This window comes from Phaethon lepturus, unplaced genomic scaffold, assembly GCF_000687285.1.
Source record: "Phaethon lepturus isolate BGI_N335 unplaced genomic scaffold, ASM68728v1 scaffold12489, whole genome shotgun sequence".
Taxonomy (NCBI): domain Eukaryota; kingdom Metazoa; phylum Chordata; class Aves; order Phaethontiformes; family Phaethontidae; genus Phaethon; species Phaethon lepturus.
In genome coordinates this window covers 13,575-33,483 of record NW_010564200.1, presented here as the reverse complement: position 1 = coordinate 33,483, position 19,909 = coordinate 13,575, and the positions used below count along the sequence as shown (strand labels likewise).

Genomic DNA, 19,909 nt, shown 5'->3' with positions numbered 1-19,909 from the left:
AACATGCAAGAAAATTTTACAAAACTATAGTTATAGCCAAGAGTAGATGGCATAGCTGCGATCTATACACAGAAAAGGAGAGTTAACTGTACTTAGATTATGAGTTGCTGAAATATTGTTTCAGTTATTCCGTATCACATCTGAAATCTTGTTTGTTTTTTTTTTCTTAAACCAGAGTTTTAACTACTCAATAAACATAACACAGTAGAAAAATTGAGTATTTTTTAATTAAATCATGCAGGAAAGTTCTAAGTTGCAAACTGATTTTGCTATGTTGAACATTTTCTTTACTCAAGGAATAATAACAGGGCTCTGACTGAATTTCAGGCTTCCTTTAATTAGTTTCTCCAATTGAATAAAGATAAACGGAGGAGCGGAAAACAGGTGAGGCAAGAAAAGGCACTGAGGTAGCATCATACATAGCTGGTTGCAATGAAACTTCCAGCTGCAACTACTGCTGTTCTTATGGGTACTCCGATACCAGTTTCTTAATGGTTATGTCAGGCTCGGTTGCTGGGAAGACGTTCTCTTCCCTTTTTAAGCAGCAAGAGGCAATGTCAGTGAAGGAGACACAAGGCAAATAATTTAGGGCAATGAAGTATGGTGAGCACCAATGCCTGAAATGCAGTAGTCCTACCTTCACATAAATACATACGTTTGTGTAGCCATCGAATAATAAGAAAATGCCAAAACATCAACAAAGTCCACAAAAACTTCTAGTGCCCTTTAGGATAGTACATGGAGCACAGTTCTTTTCAACAGTTCTCTTGCAGTACAAGGGCTGCTGCAGTCTAGCTGTGAGAGGCTGAGTCATAATTTCCTTGTATTTCATCTTCAGTTTAGTGTCTGCACGATGGCTTCCATTTAAAATGAAATATAGCAGTTCTTATAAAGATTAGAGACTCATGGGGATAAATTAATTGAACACAGATGAAATTCATTGTGTTTTAAATAGAGCTGGAAGCTCTGTGATACATCTTCTTTGTAACTTCACATGATTTAACTTCTTTTGACAATTCTTCTTTTGGGACCTGTGATGAATTTGCAATAGTTAACCAAACAACAGGAGTCATGTTTAAGTAATTGTTAACCTGCTGCTGGGAACGGACTATTTAGTACTTCAGATTAGAACTACTGCAGATTTGGGATAAAACTACGCTAGGTTTAATCAAACTGCTGATTTACATGGCCTAAATGTAAATACCCAAGTTCAAAGGGATGTAGTGATGGAATATGACAGAGTATGATGATCTCACAAGTTCTAAGGATGAATCCATTCAACATGATCTGAGAAGCCTGTCAGGTAAGAGGAGGAGGAGGAGTAAGAAAGGGAACCGTAGAGATCAGTCTTTCAGCTTGCACCTTCTCTTGCTGGTTTTGATGATTTTGAAATGTCTTTTGGCTGCACCATAAAGCATGAAGTTAAAATCATAACTTCTGTATTAACAGTTCAACACCATAGGCTGATTGATAGCATAGGTACCCAGGAAGCACGTGGAGGTAATAACCGTTACCCTCAGCAATGTCCTCTCTGCAAAATAAGCAGGTAGTAACTTCCCGTAGACAAGAAGCTTTCTGTGCTTTGAGTTGCAGATCTTGCAACTGATTTCCGCGGCGCTTTTCTACTGTAGCTTTATTTAGCTAGAGAAAGTTGCACTGATGTCTGCAGCAGTCACACGTTTGACCTTCTACCATTAACAAAGCTCTGATAAACAGGAAAACTTACAAAAACAGGCCTGGCTTCGTGGCTTGTACCAAACTTGAAACTCTCTGCAAGTGCATAGATATAACAGAAATATTCACTGAATCAGTTTATAGGTTTATATCCAACTCTGTGATGTTTACACACTTACTCTGTGTTCCAGGAGAGTCCTAGACACGCACTGGATACCGTAGTACAAGGGAACAATCACTGTTCCACATTTAACACTCTTACAGTCAAAAATTACAGAAAGTGGGAAGAAAACCAGAAGCTGCGAGAGTGAAAGCGATGAGGCGTTTTCTTCAAAGCCTAGCACGTCAGTGGCCAGGCTGGAAATAGGAGTCTGGTTCTGTCACTTCAGAACAATAGCCCACTTGCTTTAAACTACGGGATCTGTCTTGGGACGATCAGAAACATGATGGACCACCAAAAAAAACAGTGTAAAGACACAGTTGTTGTGACTTGGATATGGAAAAGAAATGCAAGGAAATGACCACATATGGATATCACAGAATTTATGTGAAAGTACAACCTTTGTCATGGAGACATAACTATATGACAACGTCGCCCGTGATTTCTCCCAGATCCTGTCTATCTGCGCTTTCTGCTTTTCTGTCGTTGCTTATGAATACAGGGACACTAGGGGTTTTGTAACTGGCATCCTCTTGAACTGGCTGATCTTTAAAGGCCAAGTCTGAAGTACTCTCTGCCTGTGTATCAATGTCTGGTGGACTTCATGTAGATTACTTTCCCAGCAAGCATCCTAAAATAGAGCCAGCTATGCCAACAGAAAACTTAGCAATGCTTACTTTGAGGGACTGGTGTTGGCTCATCAAGCGAGTACCCCATTGGAAGGTGCGACCACGTTAAGGGTACGCCTGTGCTACAGACTGAGGTAAAGTAGAACTATCTGAATTAAATGTAAATTAATACAGTCAGGTAACAAAAACAGTCACATCATGAAGCTCTGAGCTAATTTCTGTCAAGAGGTAAAATAGAAAAGTCCTTAGAAATTTCAAATTCCAGGCTTTTGCTGAGATCCGTTTCTTATCTGCCTTTCCTTTTGAAAGGTGTGTAACACTCAGATTTTTTTCCTACTTCTGTGGCACAGTTTCGGTCATGAACTGTTTGCAATATCAATGTCCTTTAGCAGCTGGATGGCTGCCTTCCCCCCAGGCATAAGTAACTTATTACCTGGTGGTTTTGGCCAAAATGGTGTTTAAACAGAAAATTGAAAAGATGAAACAAAAAAAAGAGAACCAAAGTGTTCTTTCCTTGCAGGGAGTCACAAGGCTGATCATAGTGAGGTGTTCTAGAGCCTTTATAACAAAATACTGTTTACCAGTTTATCATACCGAAATTATTAACCCTTTTGCTACTGAACACTTGTAAAGCCAACAAAACATTAAGAAGCCTGTGAATGGAAAAAAAAAACCAAAAACTTACAATGCAGGTTGGCATTTTATTGTTCACCAGGGACTTAAGCTTCCGAGTTACTTAATGGCTTGGTAATGATGTTCAGGCATGTATGTAGTAAGGTATGGCCAGTGCTGGTTGCAGGTACCACTTATGTGGGGGAATGAATGCAGAGACACATAGTTGCCTGGGCAGCCTGAGGCTGCTTGCCCCAGAGCTCCCATGTTGCTGGTGTCACTGGGAAAGGAGACAAAGAGCTACTGTCCCCTTAACCGCCTTGGTAAATCTGCTCCTGTGTTTTGTAGCTGTCTGGAGCAACATGTCAGGTTGAAATCTGGCACAGTCAGACAATTAAAAGATGTTTTAATTTTGCAAAGTAAACAACTATCAAAGTTACTTAGTTAGGAAAGCAAAGTCAGTCGGTCAAGAAGAAAAAAAACGGTGCTTTGTTTTGATCACTTCTTGCCTTTTTTATGCAGATCTAGTGTTTCTCAGTCAAGAGTCACTTTGGGTTGAAGGCTGTCTGCACCCCACTGACTGTCTTGATGTATTTTGTAGGCAGGAGTTATGAAAGCAAGAAGTAAAATAACGAACTTAACGTTCATCTCGGGAATCACTTTCTTAAGTGTCCTTTCCTAGATCTATTGGGGTGCCGCCAAATTGAAGGACATTCACATTTTAAACATTATCACCCATGTTCAGGAACCCATCAAAAACCAAGAAGGGAAAAATCTCAAGTCATTGTCTAAGCCATCCTCTAGCAATGTCAAGATTTTTCACCATGCTGTATTCGCGTTTGCAGCAGAGATGCCAATATTTCTCTTGGGATATACACACTATTTCATCTAGTTCTCAGGAACGAACTTTGGATGCTTAGCTGCATTAGCATATTGTTATTTTTATCCTCCCTGCTATTAGGCATTCTCTTACAGACAAAGCTAAAAACCTGTCTTTTCTAGAACCACCTCTGTATTCTTCAAATATTTGTACACCCAACCATATGGTTCTTTGGCAACAGAAGAATGTACTTTTGATTTTAGTTTGGGAAAGAATGATTATTTTACTTCCTAGATTTTACACTTCCACATATCAAATCAAATAACAGTTTATTGATTTTTCTAGAAAATAAAATTACAGAAATGCTTACATTTATAAAGCCATCTTCTCTTAACGTTTCTTCTGTATTTCTGGGTATCTGGATCAAATAAGCAATTTATTTTGCTAAACTTGTTCAGTTTAGAAAGAAATTTTTTCAGGTTATTTCTGTGTGTTTTTCACATGGACTTCCAAGAAGGTCTTCTCATCTGCCTCTCTCAGACTTAACCAGAAGTGTTAATACTTTTATTTGTGGAATCACATTTGGTTTCTGCAATTCAAAAGCTAAGATACGGGAAAGGGGAGAATTATAACTGCAGATGGTGAAGAGGTGGTACGCTCTTAAGAAACCCTGGTCTTACCAATACACGGCTCTTAGAAGTCGTAAAAGAAATGGGGAATGTTTTGCCAGAAATATCATAAAAAAAGAGACTCTTACCATATTTTTCCATTGCCTTTGCTTTGCTTCAGAGGATTACCTGCTTGCTAACCGAAGTACTGGAAAGGCATGAGACAACACAGAAGGTATTGGTGCAGACTTGAGGATCAGAACAACATCAGATTATTCTTGTTGGTTTTTTTCCCCCACAAATCTATTCATAGTCTTGTGGCAAAACTTAACAGATAAAGGACCCACCACTGTACCCAGTGGTACAACCAGTAGCAGGGATGACGGAGAGGCATTGTGCAAAGCTGGGAGTGAAAGGGCAGGGTAGAGAAGAAAATCCGAGAAATTCAGATAGTGCCACTTCTTTTCAAATACACTTTGAAATGCATGGGGAGTCTGTAAAAGCTATCTGTTCTTAATTTTGCTTTGTTATTATTGTGGCCTGAAAAACAAATTGGTATCATCCTGCTTCATATGCAATTCTCAATTATAATAATCCTTAGAACTTGCACAGTGTGTGTTTTGTCCTTAGATCAAAAGGTTGGGTGAACTTCCATACAGCTGGGCTGAGGGGCCCAGAAAATCAAGTTACCCAAGACATTATAATAAGCTAATGGCAGGACTTTGCCTAACATGAACATTCCCTATTTCATATTCTAAATGGTAACTGGAACAAAAATTCAAATTGTCTGTTATGGTTGAGGCAGAATGGAAATCAAGCTCGTCGTTTTTGGGAACTGGTAGCAATTTAAATAATGGCTTAAATAGTTTGTTATTGTTGGTGTTGTTAATACTGTAAAATATGCTCACATCACAGGTCTACAGCCATACCAAAAAGTGCTGCATTTTACACTGACTTTTCTGCTTGTACTGAAGAGCAGTGACTTGTGTAAAACATGGCATCTATAGATTTGTCAGAAACAAAAGGCACAAATGCTAGCACTGCTGTATCGTATGTAGAACAAAGCCATGGTGCAGATGCAAGAGTATAATTTCATGCTGGCTCCTCATTTTGAGGAGCATGCTGATTCATTAGCCCAGTGGGAAGAAAATGGGAAGAAAACTCTTTAATTTCTGAACTCTGAGAATTTATGCTTATTTTGGAAAACACCTTATTAACACTGCCACTATCTCCTCTAGGTAGAGCTGGCATTGAAATAGCACAGTATGATGCAGGCTTCTGGGAATTGTCTTGGCAGAGCCCGAGACTAAGAAAATAGTGGTCAAAGGGGCCATGTCCTGACAGAGGATGAGGACAGCTTCTACAATACAAGTCAAAAATATGTTTTTCCTTATCCTAATGTACATCCCTAGATCACAGCTTCTCCAAGAGATTTTTCAGAGACATCCAAGGACTGGCAGACTCTTTCTCACAGGGTAAGCCAAAGAGTCTCTTTGCTAAACACATCCTGGGCAAAAATGCCATCTAGGCACCTTTTATGGTGTCTTCACCATATCCTCATATACTTTTGTTATAACAGCAAATGTGCAGACAAGTATGTGGGGACGGAGTGGAGAAGTGCTCTTCCTCAGTGTTCATTCCCTCTCTCCACTGGATTCTTCTGTGGATCAAAGGGTATGGGGACAGAAAGGAAAAAAATGAGAACAAGGAAGAGAGGGAACAAAACAGGCAAATGACAGAAGATAAGTGGAGAAAAGAAATGCAGTCTGAAAGTTTAGAGAGGAAAGCTTTAAAAAATCACTACAACATGTGGGCTAAGTTTCTTTTTTAGGTCATTATGTCTGACTGAGAGCAATACAATCATTGCTGTCATTCCTTTCATATTTCTTCCTGCATTCCTTTTCTGTGTTAAACTGTCCATTTAAAACTGGCTGAATCTATTTCTTCATTAATACTTGCCAGACTCTTCAGCATTTTAGCCAAGTCTTTTGATTATCTTTCTTGCCCAGCGCAGGAATATACCTTTTTTGAGCATGCAAACTATTGTGCAGACTGTGTTTTTCTTTTAGTGGAGAGAACTAGATAACTTCAGAATAATTAGCTGAAATTTCCTCCCCTCCCCTCTTTTTTTAAAGACAATTCATCGTCTCTCCAAGAAGATGAAGAGGTAGATATGGAGGCTGTCAACTGGCAGCTGAACAACACCTCCATGAATGGGCATTCCTCGACCCCAACCACAGTTCGCTTTCCCAGCTGGGTGACTTTTGATGACAATGAAGTCAGCTCTTCACCACAGAAACTTTCTCCCTTGAAAACAGACACCCCACCTGCAGAAACACAGACTCCAGATGTTAACTTTAACCTCACTACATCCTTTAAGAAAAGAGAACGTCCTAAAAGCACATTGGGTGACCTCTCCAAAATTCAAAAACTAGATCTCTCCTCCTTAACCAAGTTGCCTTCTGTTGAAGCACCACCATGGAGTGCTACTAATCCCTTCCTGGATGAATCTCTGCGAGATGTCCAACCCTCACCCATCAATCCATTCAGTTCATTCTTCGAGGAGCGAGACAGGCGTTCCAAAAGTTCTTCTGTCTCCAGTGCTCCAGGCAAAAGCCAAAGAGACTCTCTCATTATTCTCCATCAAGAGCCTGATACCATCAGTTTCCATGAGGCAAACAAAAGTGTAACCCACACAGATGCTGTAGAGCAGCTCAAGCAACTCCAGATTGGAGACCCAGATCATGTGAGCAGCCCTACCTTGCCTGATGATGACCCCATGATGCCATATGATCTGGATGCAGCCTTATTTAACCTGGCACCAGCTCAAACAAAGGATGGATGGCCAATGATGCTCAGGATCCCAGAGAAGAAGAATATTATGTCATCCAGGCACTGGGGACCAATATACGTCAAGCTGACTGACAGTGGATGTATGCAGCTCTTTTATGAGAAAGGACTGGAGAAGCCTTTCCGGGAATTCAAACTTGAAATCAATCATGAGATTTCAGAGCGCAAACTCCAGAACTATGATGAAAATGGAAGGATACACAGTGTGCGGTTGGACCGCACAACCTACAAGGAGAAAAAGAAGTATCAGCCTAAGCCAGCCATTGCTCACACAGCAGAGAGAGAGCAAATTATCAAGCTTGGGACTACAGATTATGAAGACTTCCTTAGCTTCATCAGTGCTGTGCAAGACACACTGATGAACTTGCCAGCGTCATCAACAGATCTGAGCACAGTAGGACTAAACTATCAAGAAGAAGAAATCACGGTTGATGTCAGGGATGAGTTTCATGGCATCTTGGCCAAAGGAGACAGTGTGATTCTCCAGCACAGTGTGCTGACCCATATCTATGTTCTCAGCTTCCTTTCTGGCCTGGCAGAATGCAGATTGGGCCTTAATGATATCCTGATCAAAGGCAATGAGATAGTTGCAAGGCAGGATATTATGCCCACTACTACCACTAAGTGGATTAAATTATACAGCTGTCGGTTCCATTCATGTGTGGATGAGGACATGTTTAATAACTCCCGTATTATCCTGTTCAACCCCTTGGATGCCTGCCGGTTTGAACTGATGCGATTCAGAACTGTCTTTGCAGAGAAAACTTTGCCTTTTACTCTGAGGACAGCTGCCAGCATCAATGGTGCTGAGGTGGAGGTGCAGAGCTGGCTGATGATGTCTACTGGGTTCTCTTCCAACCGCGACCCTTTAACTCAGGTCCCTTGTGAAAATGTGATGATCCGCTACCCAGTGCCAAACGAGTGGGTGAAAAACTTCCGCAGGGAGAGTGTCCTGGGGGAGAAATCTTTGAAAGCCAAGGTGAACAAGGGGGCCACTTTTGGATCAACCAGTCTGTCTGGTTCTGAGCCAGTCATGAGAGTAACTTTGGGAACTGCCAAATATGAGCATGCCTTTAATTCCATCGTATGGAGGATAAGCCGACTGCCTGACAAAAACTCAGGTAAGTGGTGCATACCATCTCTGCAGGAGTAAACTAAAAGAGTTTTTGGAAAACTTTGGAAGATAGGAAATACTAGGTTTACATGGCGAGGGATAAATCATCCTCTGTAGTATACCAAAGGACATTAATTAGTTGCATGAAGCATTTATCTGACCCTTCATTGTAGTAGTTTTACGTATCCTACAAACATTGCTAATGATAAAAACAGGTTTAGGTTTTCCAGATGCAAAAATACACCTTCTGTCTCTACTTTGATGAGCACATTATGGGACTTAGGCATCAAACATCCCTGAGTGCTTAGCACTGTTAGTGGAAGCAGGGCTTTTTCAGGTGGCTTGCAAAGGCAAAGATACTATGCTACGGGGCTGAATGACGAGACCAGATAAACTGCTGTAGTTCCAGCGCATGTGATTTCTTTTCCATGCATTGCCAAGCATACGGGGCCAGTGCTATATATTTCAATGTGTGTACAACAACTAATGCCTACAAAGTGTCTGGAATGGGGATCCTAAGAGGACAGAAGATACTGTGCAACCATTAAAAAAACATTCCACGATCAGTGCAGACAGGTAAGTACAGCTTAAGCCTTAAGAGAGAATACCAACATAAACCCCACAAGTCTCTGTAATTCTGGTAACGTGTTCGTAATTAAACATTCAAATAATATGAGCAAGCTACTGTTCCCTTTGGCCATCGCTGCCAGTCATTCCACTTCCCTCCTTTCATCCATGGTGTGCAATAAAGCTAGACAACTTGGGTTTGTTTTTATTCATAGTGAATTCTACTTCTTGATTTCTCTGATCAAGACTAGCTTTTTATAAATGAGATGCACTTTTTAGTATTAATGCTGTAGTAATGCAGCTGGGTGGCTGGGTGGGTTCCTGTATTCATTGTTCCCTGAAAGTTCAGTGTTGTACCAGATTTGGCACTTTCTAAGGATGTATGTTTTTCCTGAGTTTGAGTTATAGTGTCAGCAAAACAGTGATCCAAGTTTTCTAATCTTTTGGATCACATTTTGACCCAAGGATGCCAGCTTACTCCATAGGTTACAAATTTGGAGGGGTATCACTGACAAAAGTGAAGGCTCCATGTTTTCTGTAGTGGGGGGCAGAAGAAGAGAGAGCTTGGGAACTCAAGAGAAATATCGCAATGAAAATTAACCTCAGGCTGTTTATGAGCAATAACATGCTTGTGAGGAAAATCTCACTGTGCCATCTGCATGAGCTCTGGGAATGAGATGCTGTGAAATTGGGCCTTCTGTGGCGTCTTCTCTCCAAAGATCTCTGTATACCATATAGACATTACAGCTGGGGAAATGAAAGCCCCCAAACTTTAACACAATCGCAGAACATGCCGTAAGCAAACCAGAAGAAGAGGCAGAACTCCTGGCTCTAGTGCCTCCTGCGAGGTGATGGTCCCTTACCCATCAGATGTTGAGCTATGTCTCCTGTTTCCTTGATCTCGTCTCTCCCAGCGTGAGGCTTTATTATATATACGCTGTGTCAGGGGGAAATGCATCACAGACTTGGCGCTGCTGCTGGAGCCCTGCCACAGAGCATCTATCCATCAGTGTCACCGTGCAGAACGCAGGTCAGTTAGCATTTGTTTACTTCCTGCGAGGAAGAGAGTGTCCTCACCCTTCTGGTCAGATCAGATGTAATTTCAGGGAAAGGAAGGGCCTTGCAAGCACTGTTTTGGCCAGGACACATGAGGTACGTGAGAGAGAGGGAATCACAAAGTGATGACAGGGCAGGCCAAGTGTAGTTTAAATCTGACCTTGCCTCTAGAGGACTATTTACATTTCTTGACAGTACTTGTGCTATGGTTTTTCTTACTCAAAGTATATGGCAAACAAAGAAGGATATAAATGGTACTCAAAAGCATTGATTCCCACTCCTTCTTAGATTTGCCTGCTGGGACCATGTGCACTTCTGACCCCCATGATACTGATGTGTGGTCTACTCCCAACCTTGTGCGTGCTTGGCTATATCCAGCCCTACCCACAAGTCATACAGTAACTCACCTCCACCTATTTGCAGAAGTCCCTATAAATGATGCAGTTCTCAAGCAGTAAGTAGAAAACTACGCCACTTACTCGCACTTCATGCTCTCTTACTGCGGCACCTGCAGCTCACCCCTGACAAGCGCTCTGGGTGCTCTGTAAATGCCTGGTCTGCTAATGAACTGCTCTGGTGCCTGGGACTCCAGAGCAGGAGAGAGGTGGTGGCATCACGCTGCGGCTGGTGAGAAATGCTGCAGGTGGCCACAGTCTCTAGCTCCACCTGGCCTCCAGAGGCCACACAACCTGTCCACACAACCTGGGGCATAAGCATTGCATGAGTCCCTCCAGCACACATGCCTATCTGCCAGCCCATGTGCCTACCAACGAAGTACATACGTAGGCACAGACTTACTGTGGGACCCTTTTGTCATCCATGTTGTGTGCTCTGCCACATCAGTCCCTTGCAACCGCGATCCCAGGAACTCCAGAGGTCTTGGACCTCTTGTGCTTCACTCCATTCCTTGAATGCAGACTGGTGCAGGCTCTGCGTAGATGTGGGGCGTATGACACCATCACCCCTGCCTCTGGTCTCCCCTGACGGCCAGTACCACAGCCCCGCAGGGGAGGAGAGCTGGTCCCCACGAAGCTCACCGCTTGCATTCAGGCTGTAGTATCCTAGCACCCAAATTGTGAAGAACTACTTCAGTAGCTTGGCTGTCTTATCCAAACGTTTTCTCTTTGTGCTTTCTAATGGGATGGGGCCCTTTGCCCTCCCACTATAGGAACTGCTTCGCGGCACTGTCTGCATTATTTTGTAGCCAAAGCGTCTGCTCATGACTGGACACTGAAAAGCATATGACAGATACGGGACTGCCTGTACGCTGACTGTGATTTGACCTAAGAGAAAACTATTGACTGGATTCTACTGAGCACATTGCTGAAATCCTTTCCAAAATAGCTTCTTAAATTTTATTGCCCTTCTCATATTCACAATTAATATGATCAAAGCGGTTGATAAAGAACGCCTATTTACAGGCTCTGCAGAGCTTCAGTTGCAGCTGGCTGGGCTCCACATATTTGTTTTTTTTTAATCCACCAGGAGAATTTTAGGAAAATGTTCAACTGGTCTTTGATCGTGGGAAAATACTCTTCCCGTGAAGCAGGGATGTAGCCTTTATGCAGAGACTTGGATCGGGATATCTGAACTTTGGTCTAGTTTGGCTGTGGATCCCAAGCGTGCTGCCTGGTATACTTTCTGAAATAAATTAAATCCTTTAATCCAAACATGTTGGGACATCAAAGTTGTTTGGAACAGACTCCCTCCAATCATGGTAACCCATTAATATATATGAATTACATTATCAGATCCTCGATTGTCAGAATGAAATGTTAGTAGCTCAGGGAAGCAAGAGATGCAAAACAGAAGCGGCCTGTTGATTTCCTCCTGATTTTACTAAAAAGTGTACCTGTCCATTAGAGAAGGAGCCCTGAATGAGCCTGTTGAACAAACAGAAGGTCTATAGAAGTTGTGCCTTGTGTGCCTCGCAGTCAGGACACTAATGAACACTGATGTGCTTGGTATTTTTGCTATAGCTTTGGTGGAGGAGTTGCGTTTTTAGTCAGTTCATCTCGTTGCCTACCATGCTGAGGTAGTTTAAATTAATAACTTGCATATTTTTTTGAGTGTTGTGCCTGTTTTTTTCTGTTAGTGGGTACTCCTATTAGCTGAATTTAAATTATTGAATAATTGCTTTGTTAATTGCATTGCATTAATTTTAGGGGTTTTTTGCTTTTTTTGGTTTTTTCCCCTTTATCCCCCCACCCCCGGTTTTTTTTGACCCTGTGAATATCCACCAACAATCAGGTGTGTTAGAAGAGTGTTTGCCAGTTCCATGTGTCCAGTTGAAATCATGAAGAGTTTAAAAGCTCAGATCTCCAAAGCAGCTGTCACGCGGTGTGCTTACGCCCAGTGAAACGCTTCCCAGTGTTACCTTCACATGTCCATCCCAAAAGCAACCGAGCCCGTGCCAGCCCAGGGGCATAGTAGCGCAAGCTGAACATCTTGTAGCCGTGGATGTGGCTTGCGCCAGAGCACAGAGCCACCTCTCCTGGGCTGCTGTGGGCCTCCGCTGCAAGCCAGGCAGTCCGGAGGAGGGAGCAACCCACAGCAACCTAGAGGAGAGGAAAAGCATAGCAAAGCAGATGAGCAGGAAGGATTACAACGAGGAGTCTGCCAAGATTGGTACAGGGTGAGGAAAGAGGTATGAATGGATGGGGAGCCTGAGACTGGGTGTTGGTTGCCAGTATTGAGTGCTGAACACAGAATTTTTGAGCCAGGAATGACTTATTTTTAGGTATCTTCATAACACAGTGCCAGAGAGCAGTGATTCCCAGGCACGCGCAGCAGCACCCGGGCGCGCCGTGGCAGAGGCTGAAGTGCACTGTCCACCCCAGCCGAGCTCAAGAACTGGCCAGAAGCAAAAGCCCTGCAGTGCTGGAGGTGTCCTCCATGAGAGCGCATGGGGCTGCTGCTAGCACATGGTGGGTGGGATCGTCTTGGAGGTCTGCTGTGCACCACAGCTTTTCGTCCATAAAACGTGTGCTCCGGGTGTGGAAAGCTGAGAGAGAGAGATCCCATCTCGGTCTAGAACCAGGGCAACTCTGCTTGGGATAATTGATCCTGATGAGCAGCAGGTGATGTGTTTTAATGCTTGCAGAACTTGAGCTTTTAGATCTGCCTGATACTGCACCCACTCATTCATAACTTGGCTCCAGCTGTGGTGCGTCGTCTCACTGTGGTCTCTGCTGAACTGCACAGCCTCTCGTTGGATTTGCTGCACAGACATAAGTTTATAGACCTTCCGGTTGTGAGGAAACCCTGGCTAGACTGTTTGGAACTATGAGGCTGACTCTAGATGAAATTTTTACCCAGACTTACACTGAGTTGAGTGGTATGTTGCAATGCCTAAGCCCTCTAAAGACTCAATTTCATCCTGTTGGGACAAGTAATATCTCAAAATCCCACATCTTGTTTTTCAAGCTTCAGCTCAACAAGGCTGACTTTTGGGCTAAGCTCTGGATGAGGAGCTGACTTCCTTCTCAAAGCCTGGGCTTGCAAGTCCTTCACAGGCAGTGTTTTCCTCCTCTTCCCAGGAGGAGCTTCTGGGCTTTCCCCACACAGTTCTTTTTACTCTGCCTGTCTTCCTCCTTCCTTGTCTCTGTCCTGTACACCTTGCTGAGCTGTATGGAGAAGAACTTTCCCAATGAACAAGTAGTCAGAAATCCTAAAGGCTGTAACAGTGGTAGACAAGGATTCCATTTACTTATTTATACATTACTTTCATTTACACATACTTAGGTGATAGGATCCCTTCAGTCAGAAAGCCCAAGGTGGCTTTGAAGGCTCTCATCCTCATTTTGCAGAGAAACTGAGGCACAGACCTTAAGTGACTTGCTCAAGAGCTTAGGGAGTTGGCAGCAGTCAGAAATAAAACCAACCTAGCTTGACTCGCCGTCCCTACTTTAATTTTTAAGTGTCACTGCTGTTGAGCAAAAGAAAGGGGGAAAATAATAACAAAGGTTACAATTTACAGATGACAGAGCTAAACGTGATTACTTCCTCACCTAGCCATCTGTAATGACTAGCCACATAGTCGTGGGTTACAGTATGGAATAAACAGTTATTTCCCCAAATTTGCTTTTTGAAACCAGAAAAAAATATTTTACCTTATCCAGTTGCTTGGGTTTTTTTGCTACAAAATAGGGATAGCAATTTCAGAAGGATGTGCCGCAGTGTACTTTGCCTGTTACATACACTGGGGGAGTCAGAAGAGGGGAAATATCTTTAGACTGTGGTGCTTGATTAATATCTTGTATTTTCACCCACTAAAAGCAAACTAGAGCGATCAGCAGTCCTTTTTGCAGTTTGCTTTGTTTAATTTCTCTGGAACCTCCAACAGTATTGAAGCAGGTAAGGTACTGTCACTTGCTATGAACTAGTTCACCTGGGTGGATTTTGGGTATCTTGCAGGTTTGTGATGTTGCTTTCTCCTAGATGTTGTCTTTTTTGATCCCTCCAACACAACCTTCATGTCTGATTGCCCTCTTTTTCCAGCTTCTGGCCATCCGCACTGCTTCTTCTGTCACCTAGAGCTTGGCTCTGACCGGGAAGTGCCTTCCAGTTTTGTCCGCTATGTAGATGTGGAATTTGACATGCCCACTACTTCTGCATCCAAAGCCACTGTTCGGTCCATCTCTGTTGAGGACAAGACCGATGTGAGGAAGTGGGTCAACTATTCAGCACACTACAGTTACAAGGTAAAATTGAGCATGTGGCAGTCACCATGGTTACTTTGCATACTACGTTGTCTGGAAAAGTGTGGGCAGACAAATAAAATACCATGGGCAGATGAGGTGGGAATTTGGCACCTCACAGTGGTGCAGTAGCTACCCATGTGCAGCCTATTGATTCATGGCAAACAAGCAGTGGATTATCCCTCAGCAACGATGGAATAAACTCACTTGCTTATGGAAGAGCATACACACGGCCAGCTACTGGGGACTAGCTGATAGAGTAAGAGCGTGAACAGGGAATTCTGCTGCTCTGCATAGCAGCTAGAGTGGGAGTGCTGCAGCGGGAGTGCTACAGCAGACAAAAGGGTCGCATTATTTCTGTGCTTAAATGTGTCTTCTTCCTGCCTGCCCTAAGGAGAGGAGCAGATGGGAAAATGCAGTATGTATATACCTGCCAAGAACCTCAGTATGCCAAATTTTGCATGTTAGCTGATCACTCAGCAGAGAAATTAGCATCCTACCTGCCTTCTTAAAGAGCAATGATGAGAAATACATGAGACAAGATTCTCATGGCAAATATTTTTAATGGTAACTGTAATTACATTTTCAGCAGTCTCTTAAATTCCCTGGAGATGGTATTCGATCTTCCTAAATATCCCTTTTAAGAATTAAACATTGGCTTATCCCTGAGTTTTTGGAGGTGTTGAAATTTAGAACACAAATGTAGATGATCATTTTGTAAATTAATCTCTTTGCTTTATACATCGGTCTTTGCAGAGTTTAAAATTGAGGCTGGTCTTCTGCTGCCACTTAGGAAGCCACATGTCCTTGCTGATTTGGTTCTGCATTTGGATTCAGAGTACAGATGGGGATGGTAATGAATATAAAATCATGTGACACCAGTTCTCTGCATGACATTATCTCTTCTGGAAACGATGTCATGACACTGTGGAATCATAAAACTGTTTGGATATAGACTGAAAACACTTAGAGTAAATCAAATCCAGCTTTCCCTCCTCAGACTATTTCTCTTCACAACCCTCTCAGTTTACCCAGATTTTCTTCACCCGAGTAGGACACAAATCACCACTAAGGAAGATTTTTTAATCTTTTGTTTTCCTTTCTCATTACAAATGTTCTGCCTCTTTTTCCTCTACCAGGTCGAAATAGAGCGGAAAAAAAGCTTGAATGACGGTCTGAAGGGAGAAGATACTGCAAATGTCAATGAATGTGCTACGCAGTGAAGGAAGATCGGTCTGCAAGTCCCAAAAGGGGTGGTCAAACTAATGAACCGGAAGAAAGGACTTGCAGGGTTTTGGTATTTTTCTTTAAGAAGTATGGAGTGCTACTTCTGAAATAAGGCTCTGAAGAGTATTATTTTTCCTTGTGATGATCCATACTTTGAGAAGAAGCTTGCCAGTGGTTTGTTTGGAGCGGACCCATGGGTTTTTGCTGGAATGATTTAAGTACACTTGGGGTACAGACAGAATGACTCATACTACAGTCAAGCTTGCCTTTTCTGCCTCGTCACTGTCTAGGTTCTGCACTGAAGTATGGTCTGGCCTCCATCACAGCCAAACCAGAAAGCAGCCTTTATCTCACTTACAATCTTGCCCTCCTGCGTTAAGCATTTTTTCATATACCTGTTGGTTTGGTCATTGGCAGATTCACTTCCTTCTGAACTGCCAGATAAAACCCAGGGAGCATCAAGTGAAAAATTATATAAAATCTCATTTCTGAAGTGGTTAACAGAGTGAAAACCCTGAGCATCATTCTGGAGAATCAACAAACTCTGCATCTTAAACATAGTAAATGGTCAAGCAGATGGCCTACAGTGAGGACTGTTCTTCTGTTCACCCTTTCCTGTCTCATCCTCTGAACGACATGTCATTGTGCACATTTTCATGGGGTTCGCACAAGTTACAAGAAAGCCTCTGCAGTTTCTCAAAATTTTTACTTGTTAGTCTGGGCTTTTCTGTTATCTTGACTGAATGTGATTATAGCTGCTAGTAACAGGGAATGTGTGTTATAATAGAGGTGATGCAGGAGGGACTTTCCTAAGATTAGATCATTCCTGCCTAGAAAGATATTTGAGGGAAAAACGTTGGGGTTTGGGTGGGTTGGGGTTTTTTTTTATGTTTTCTTGGATGGATAAGGTGGATGGTTATCGAAAACATCAGAACACGATTACTTTAACAGACAATGTTGCTTGCCTTCCTGAAACTCCTTGGAAGTCTGTCCTTGCTTGCAGCGCAATATTACTTTCATGTTCTATCTTGAACCTACGATATAAGTAACTTGTATCTGGATAAAACCCCCACTAACTGGGACCCAAAATCTTTTTTTCAAAAATTAAAAACAAGCTTCCATCATGGAGATTTTTCCATCTCCATTTAGCTGAAAGTAACCGCCAGACTTAAACCGTATTTCTAAATAAAAATGCAGCAGGCAAAAATCACTCCTTCATATATATTTTCAGGTAAAACAGTGTTCAAAATACATTTTTTGTAGTTGTTTCCATGGCTTGAGGTAATTTTGTCTCAAGGTGATTTTAAATGTAAGAAAATTAATTTATTAAATCATTTATCTTTTGAAAGATTACTGCAGACTTTAAAATCACACATTTGGAAAGCCTTGGCAATATAATTTAAAATCATAATGAATTAAAATGAAACCTTTTTATAAATTTATAAACTTATTTTATTTTACATTTCATATAACAGAAAATTACTACTTTCACTGTGACTCCTGTAAAAATCCCTACAACGTTAAGATCCCAAATAAAAGATTAGATTAATTATAGTGGCAGAACGTAACACAAATCGTAGGGAACTTCTAAATGCTTTTCTATATGCACCTAAATTCCAGGCCTAGATCGACCTAGTGATGTATATTTACACAGGTACACCTCTGCAGTCCCTCCGGAGCCCAGAGAGCTCCTCGCTCGGAGCACGCCAGCGAGTACTAAGCGTTTGCAGTATCGCTCTGTACATGGAAGAACGCTGTTAGCTTTTACGAAGCATTCTGAGATCGGCGGGTTAAAATCGCTGATGAAGTGAAAAGAATTAATATTTATTAAATGATAACTTGTATTGGTTGTGAAGTATCTGAGAGCACGGGGCTGAACTCATGACTGGTTCTCAGCTCTGTTACAGGCTGGCTGTGATGAGTTGCGTGGCAACTCTCTATACAATTCGCTCTTCTTTTCAAAGACATTCAGAGAACTTCTGGGTGGTTTTCCTGTTTTTCACTGCAGCTCCTAGTGTACAGTTTATGAAGAGGATCAGCAAGAAATCCAACAAAACCAAGCTGAAGAAGTGCTGAGGTGTTGCTGAGGAAGTGTGAGAATGTCTTGTGAAAGAAACAGTTGGGAGATTCTCTGACCTGCAGGCTCAGTGTCTGAATTTTTGCCTATTGCCCCCATCCCTTGGAAAACACAAATAGGTAATAGCAAATAAGCAAAATTAGGTTGCACTCCTTAAAGAGGGGAAAAAAAAATCAAAGTAATATAATTTTCCATCTCTGTTAAATTCATAAACTATTCAATCTCTATCATGCTCCAGCCACAGAATATTTCATACCCCAGAAATTGAAAGATTAACATATTGGAGGTTTCTGGAATTATTTAATTTCTCTTCATCATTGATTCTTTTTTTTATTCAAAGTTAATGAATGAAAGAAAGAGTATGGGCCTGACTCTGATCTCTCTTACGTAGTTAGTTGTACTACAGAAGTTTCTGTCCCAATCCTCACGCAGTTATGCGGAAAAACTAGAAAAGTGTTCTGGTTTATAAAAAAGCCATTTTAATCCATTCTAATCTCTGGAGAGTATTTTTCTGATGTGCCTGCCACTGAATTTTCAAGAGTTTAGGATTAATACCTTGGCCAGAGTTTCAAAAGATCTTGTTTCCTATTGAAGCATTAAAGTAGTTTGATTTTTCAAAAGAGCACTAACAACCAAAATCTTTAGAAACTCTAATGTGGGTATCACCAGGTGTGACCACTGAATTCTTTTTTCAGTCCAGCACCATTACGGGCACCGAGCATTTGAACACTGGGATCCTAAGTGCCCTTTTTGAGGCTTCCACTGTTCTTGCTTGATTAAACAGTGCCGGTTTTTCAGTGTTAGGTACTGTCACTGTATGAACTTTATGTACATGAACTGTACACTCTTAATCCATAGGGGCACAATAGTAACTTGGACAGACTGTTTATGGGGGTGAAAAGAGCTGAGAGTTTTGTCAGTTTTAGACAATAGCAGAAATTATTTAGATACAAGGTATGCCTGTAGCAGGGATGACTTATTTTTTCTGTCTTGGGAAGAAATCTCTTTGAATCATCAGTTTAGTACTCCTTTTGAGAAAAATGTAATCACTGTCCTTTGGTTATTTGAAAGCTTTGTAGTACTCAAACACTCTGTGCAGGAAATGTGCCTTCAAGGTAAGCATACATTTTACTCCCTGAAGGTGTTCCCACTTTCAACCTTCTTTCTATTTCTTATTATGGTTTTGTTTCATTTTTGTACTATGGTAAGACTTGAGGTATTGCAGGGAATTTTGCCTAGAAGAATAAACTTAAACAGTCTTTGCTCACAAGGAGTAAAGATGAACATCTCTGGGCAGCTGAGTTTAGTAAACGCCTCTTACATTTATTAACTATGGACACTCTGCTAGCAAAGGAAAATGTGCAAATCAGCTGAGAATTACTGTAACTGACTGATGTTAATTTTGTTCTTTGTCTTATTTAGACTCAAATTTAGTCATCCTATGAAGGAGACAGGTTTTAGGTTCTTCATTGTAGCAGTATCATAAGAAACATTGCAGAAATAATTTACCTTCTCTGGTGGGTTGCTGGCTGACATATTTACTTGACAGGACGTCCAAGACCTCTTGGTCTACCTGTGCACGTGACTTAGTAGCTGCTAAAACTCCCTCTTGATCAGTCACCTCCCGGAATAGAGAGCAATTGCATACAGAAGAGAATGAAAGCGTGAGGAAAAGGTATACAAAGTTCAGCCTGGAGGTGCTTGCTCTGTTGCTTGCATAAGTTGCCAGTAATTTCCTCGGCCCTTGAATGCACACAGACTAATCAAGCCCTTGATAGGTCACCTCTGTTCCAGAGGGTGAAAAATTCCTTTCAG

At 41.9% G+C, this 19,909-nt stretch overlaps 1 protein-coding gene across 1 annotated transcript; it reads left to right on the top strand.

The window, feature by feature from the left end:
* Nucleotides 1-6,646: 6,646 nt before the first annotated feature.
* STON2 (stonin 2) lies at nt 6,647-16,013 on the top strand. Its single transcript, XM_010294798.1, has 3 exons — nt 6,647-8,474; nt 14,591-14,793; nt 15,930-16,013. Exons 1-3 carry the CDS (start codon nt 6,677-6,679, stop codon nt 16,011-16,013), a joined length of 2,085 nt encoding a protein of 694 aa, XP_010293100.1. The 5' UTR covers nt 6,647-6,676.
* Nucleotides 16,014-19,909: the final 3,896 nt, after the last annotated feature.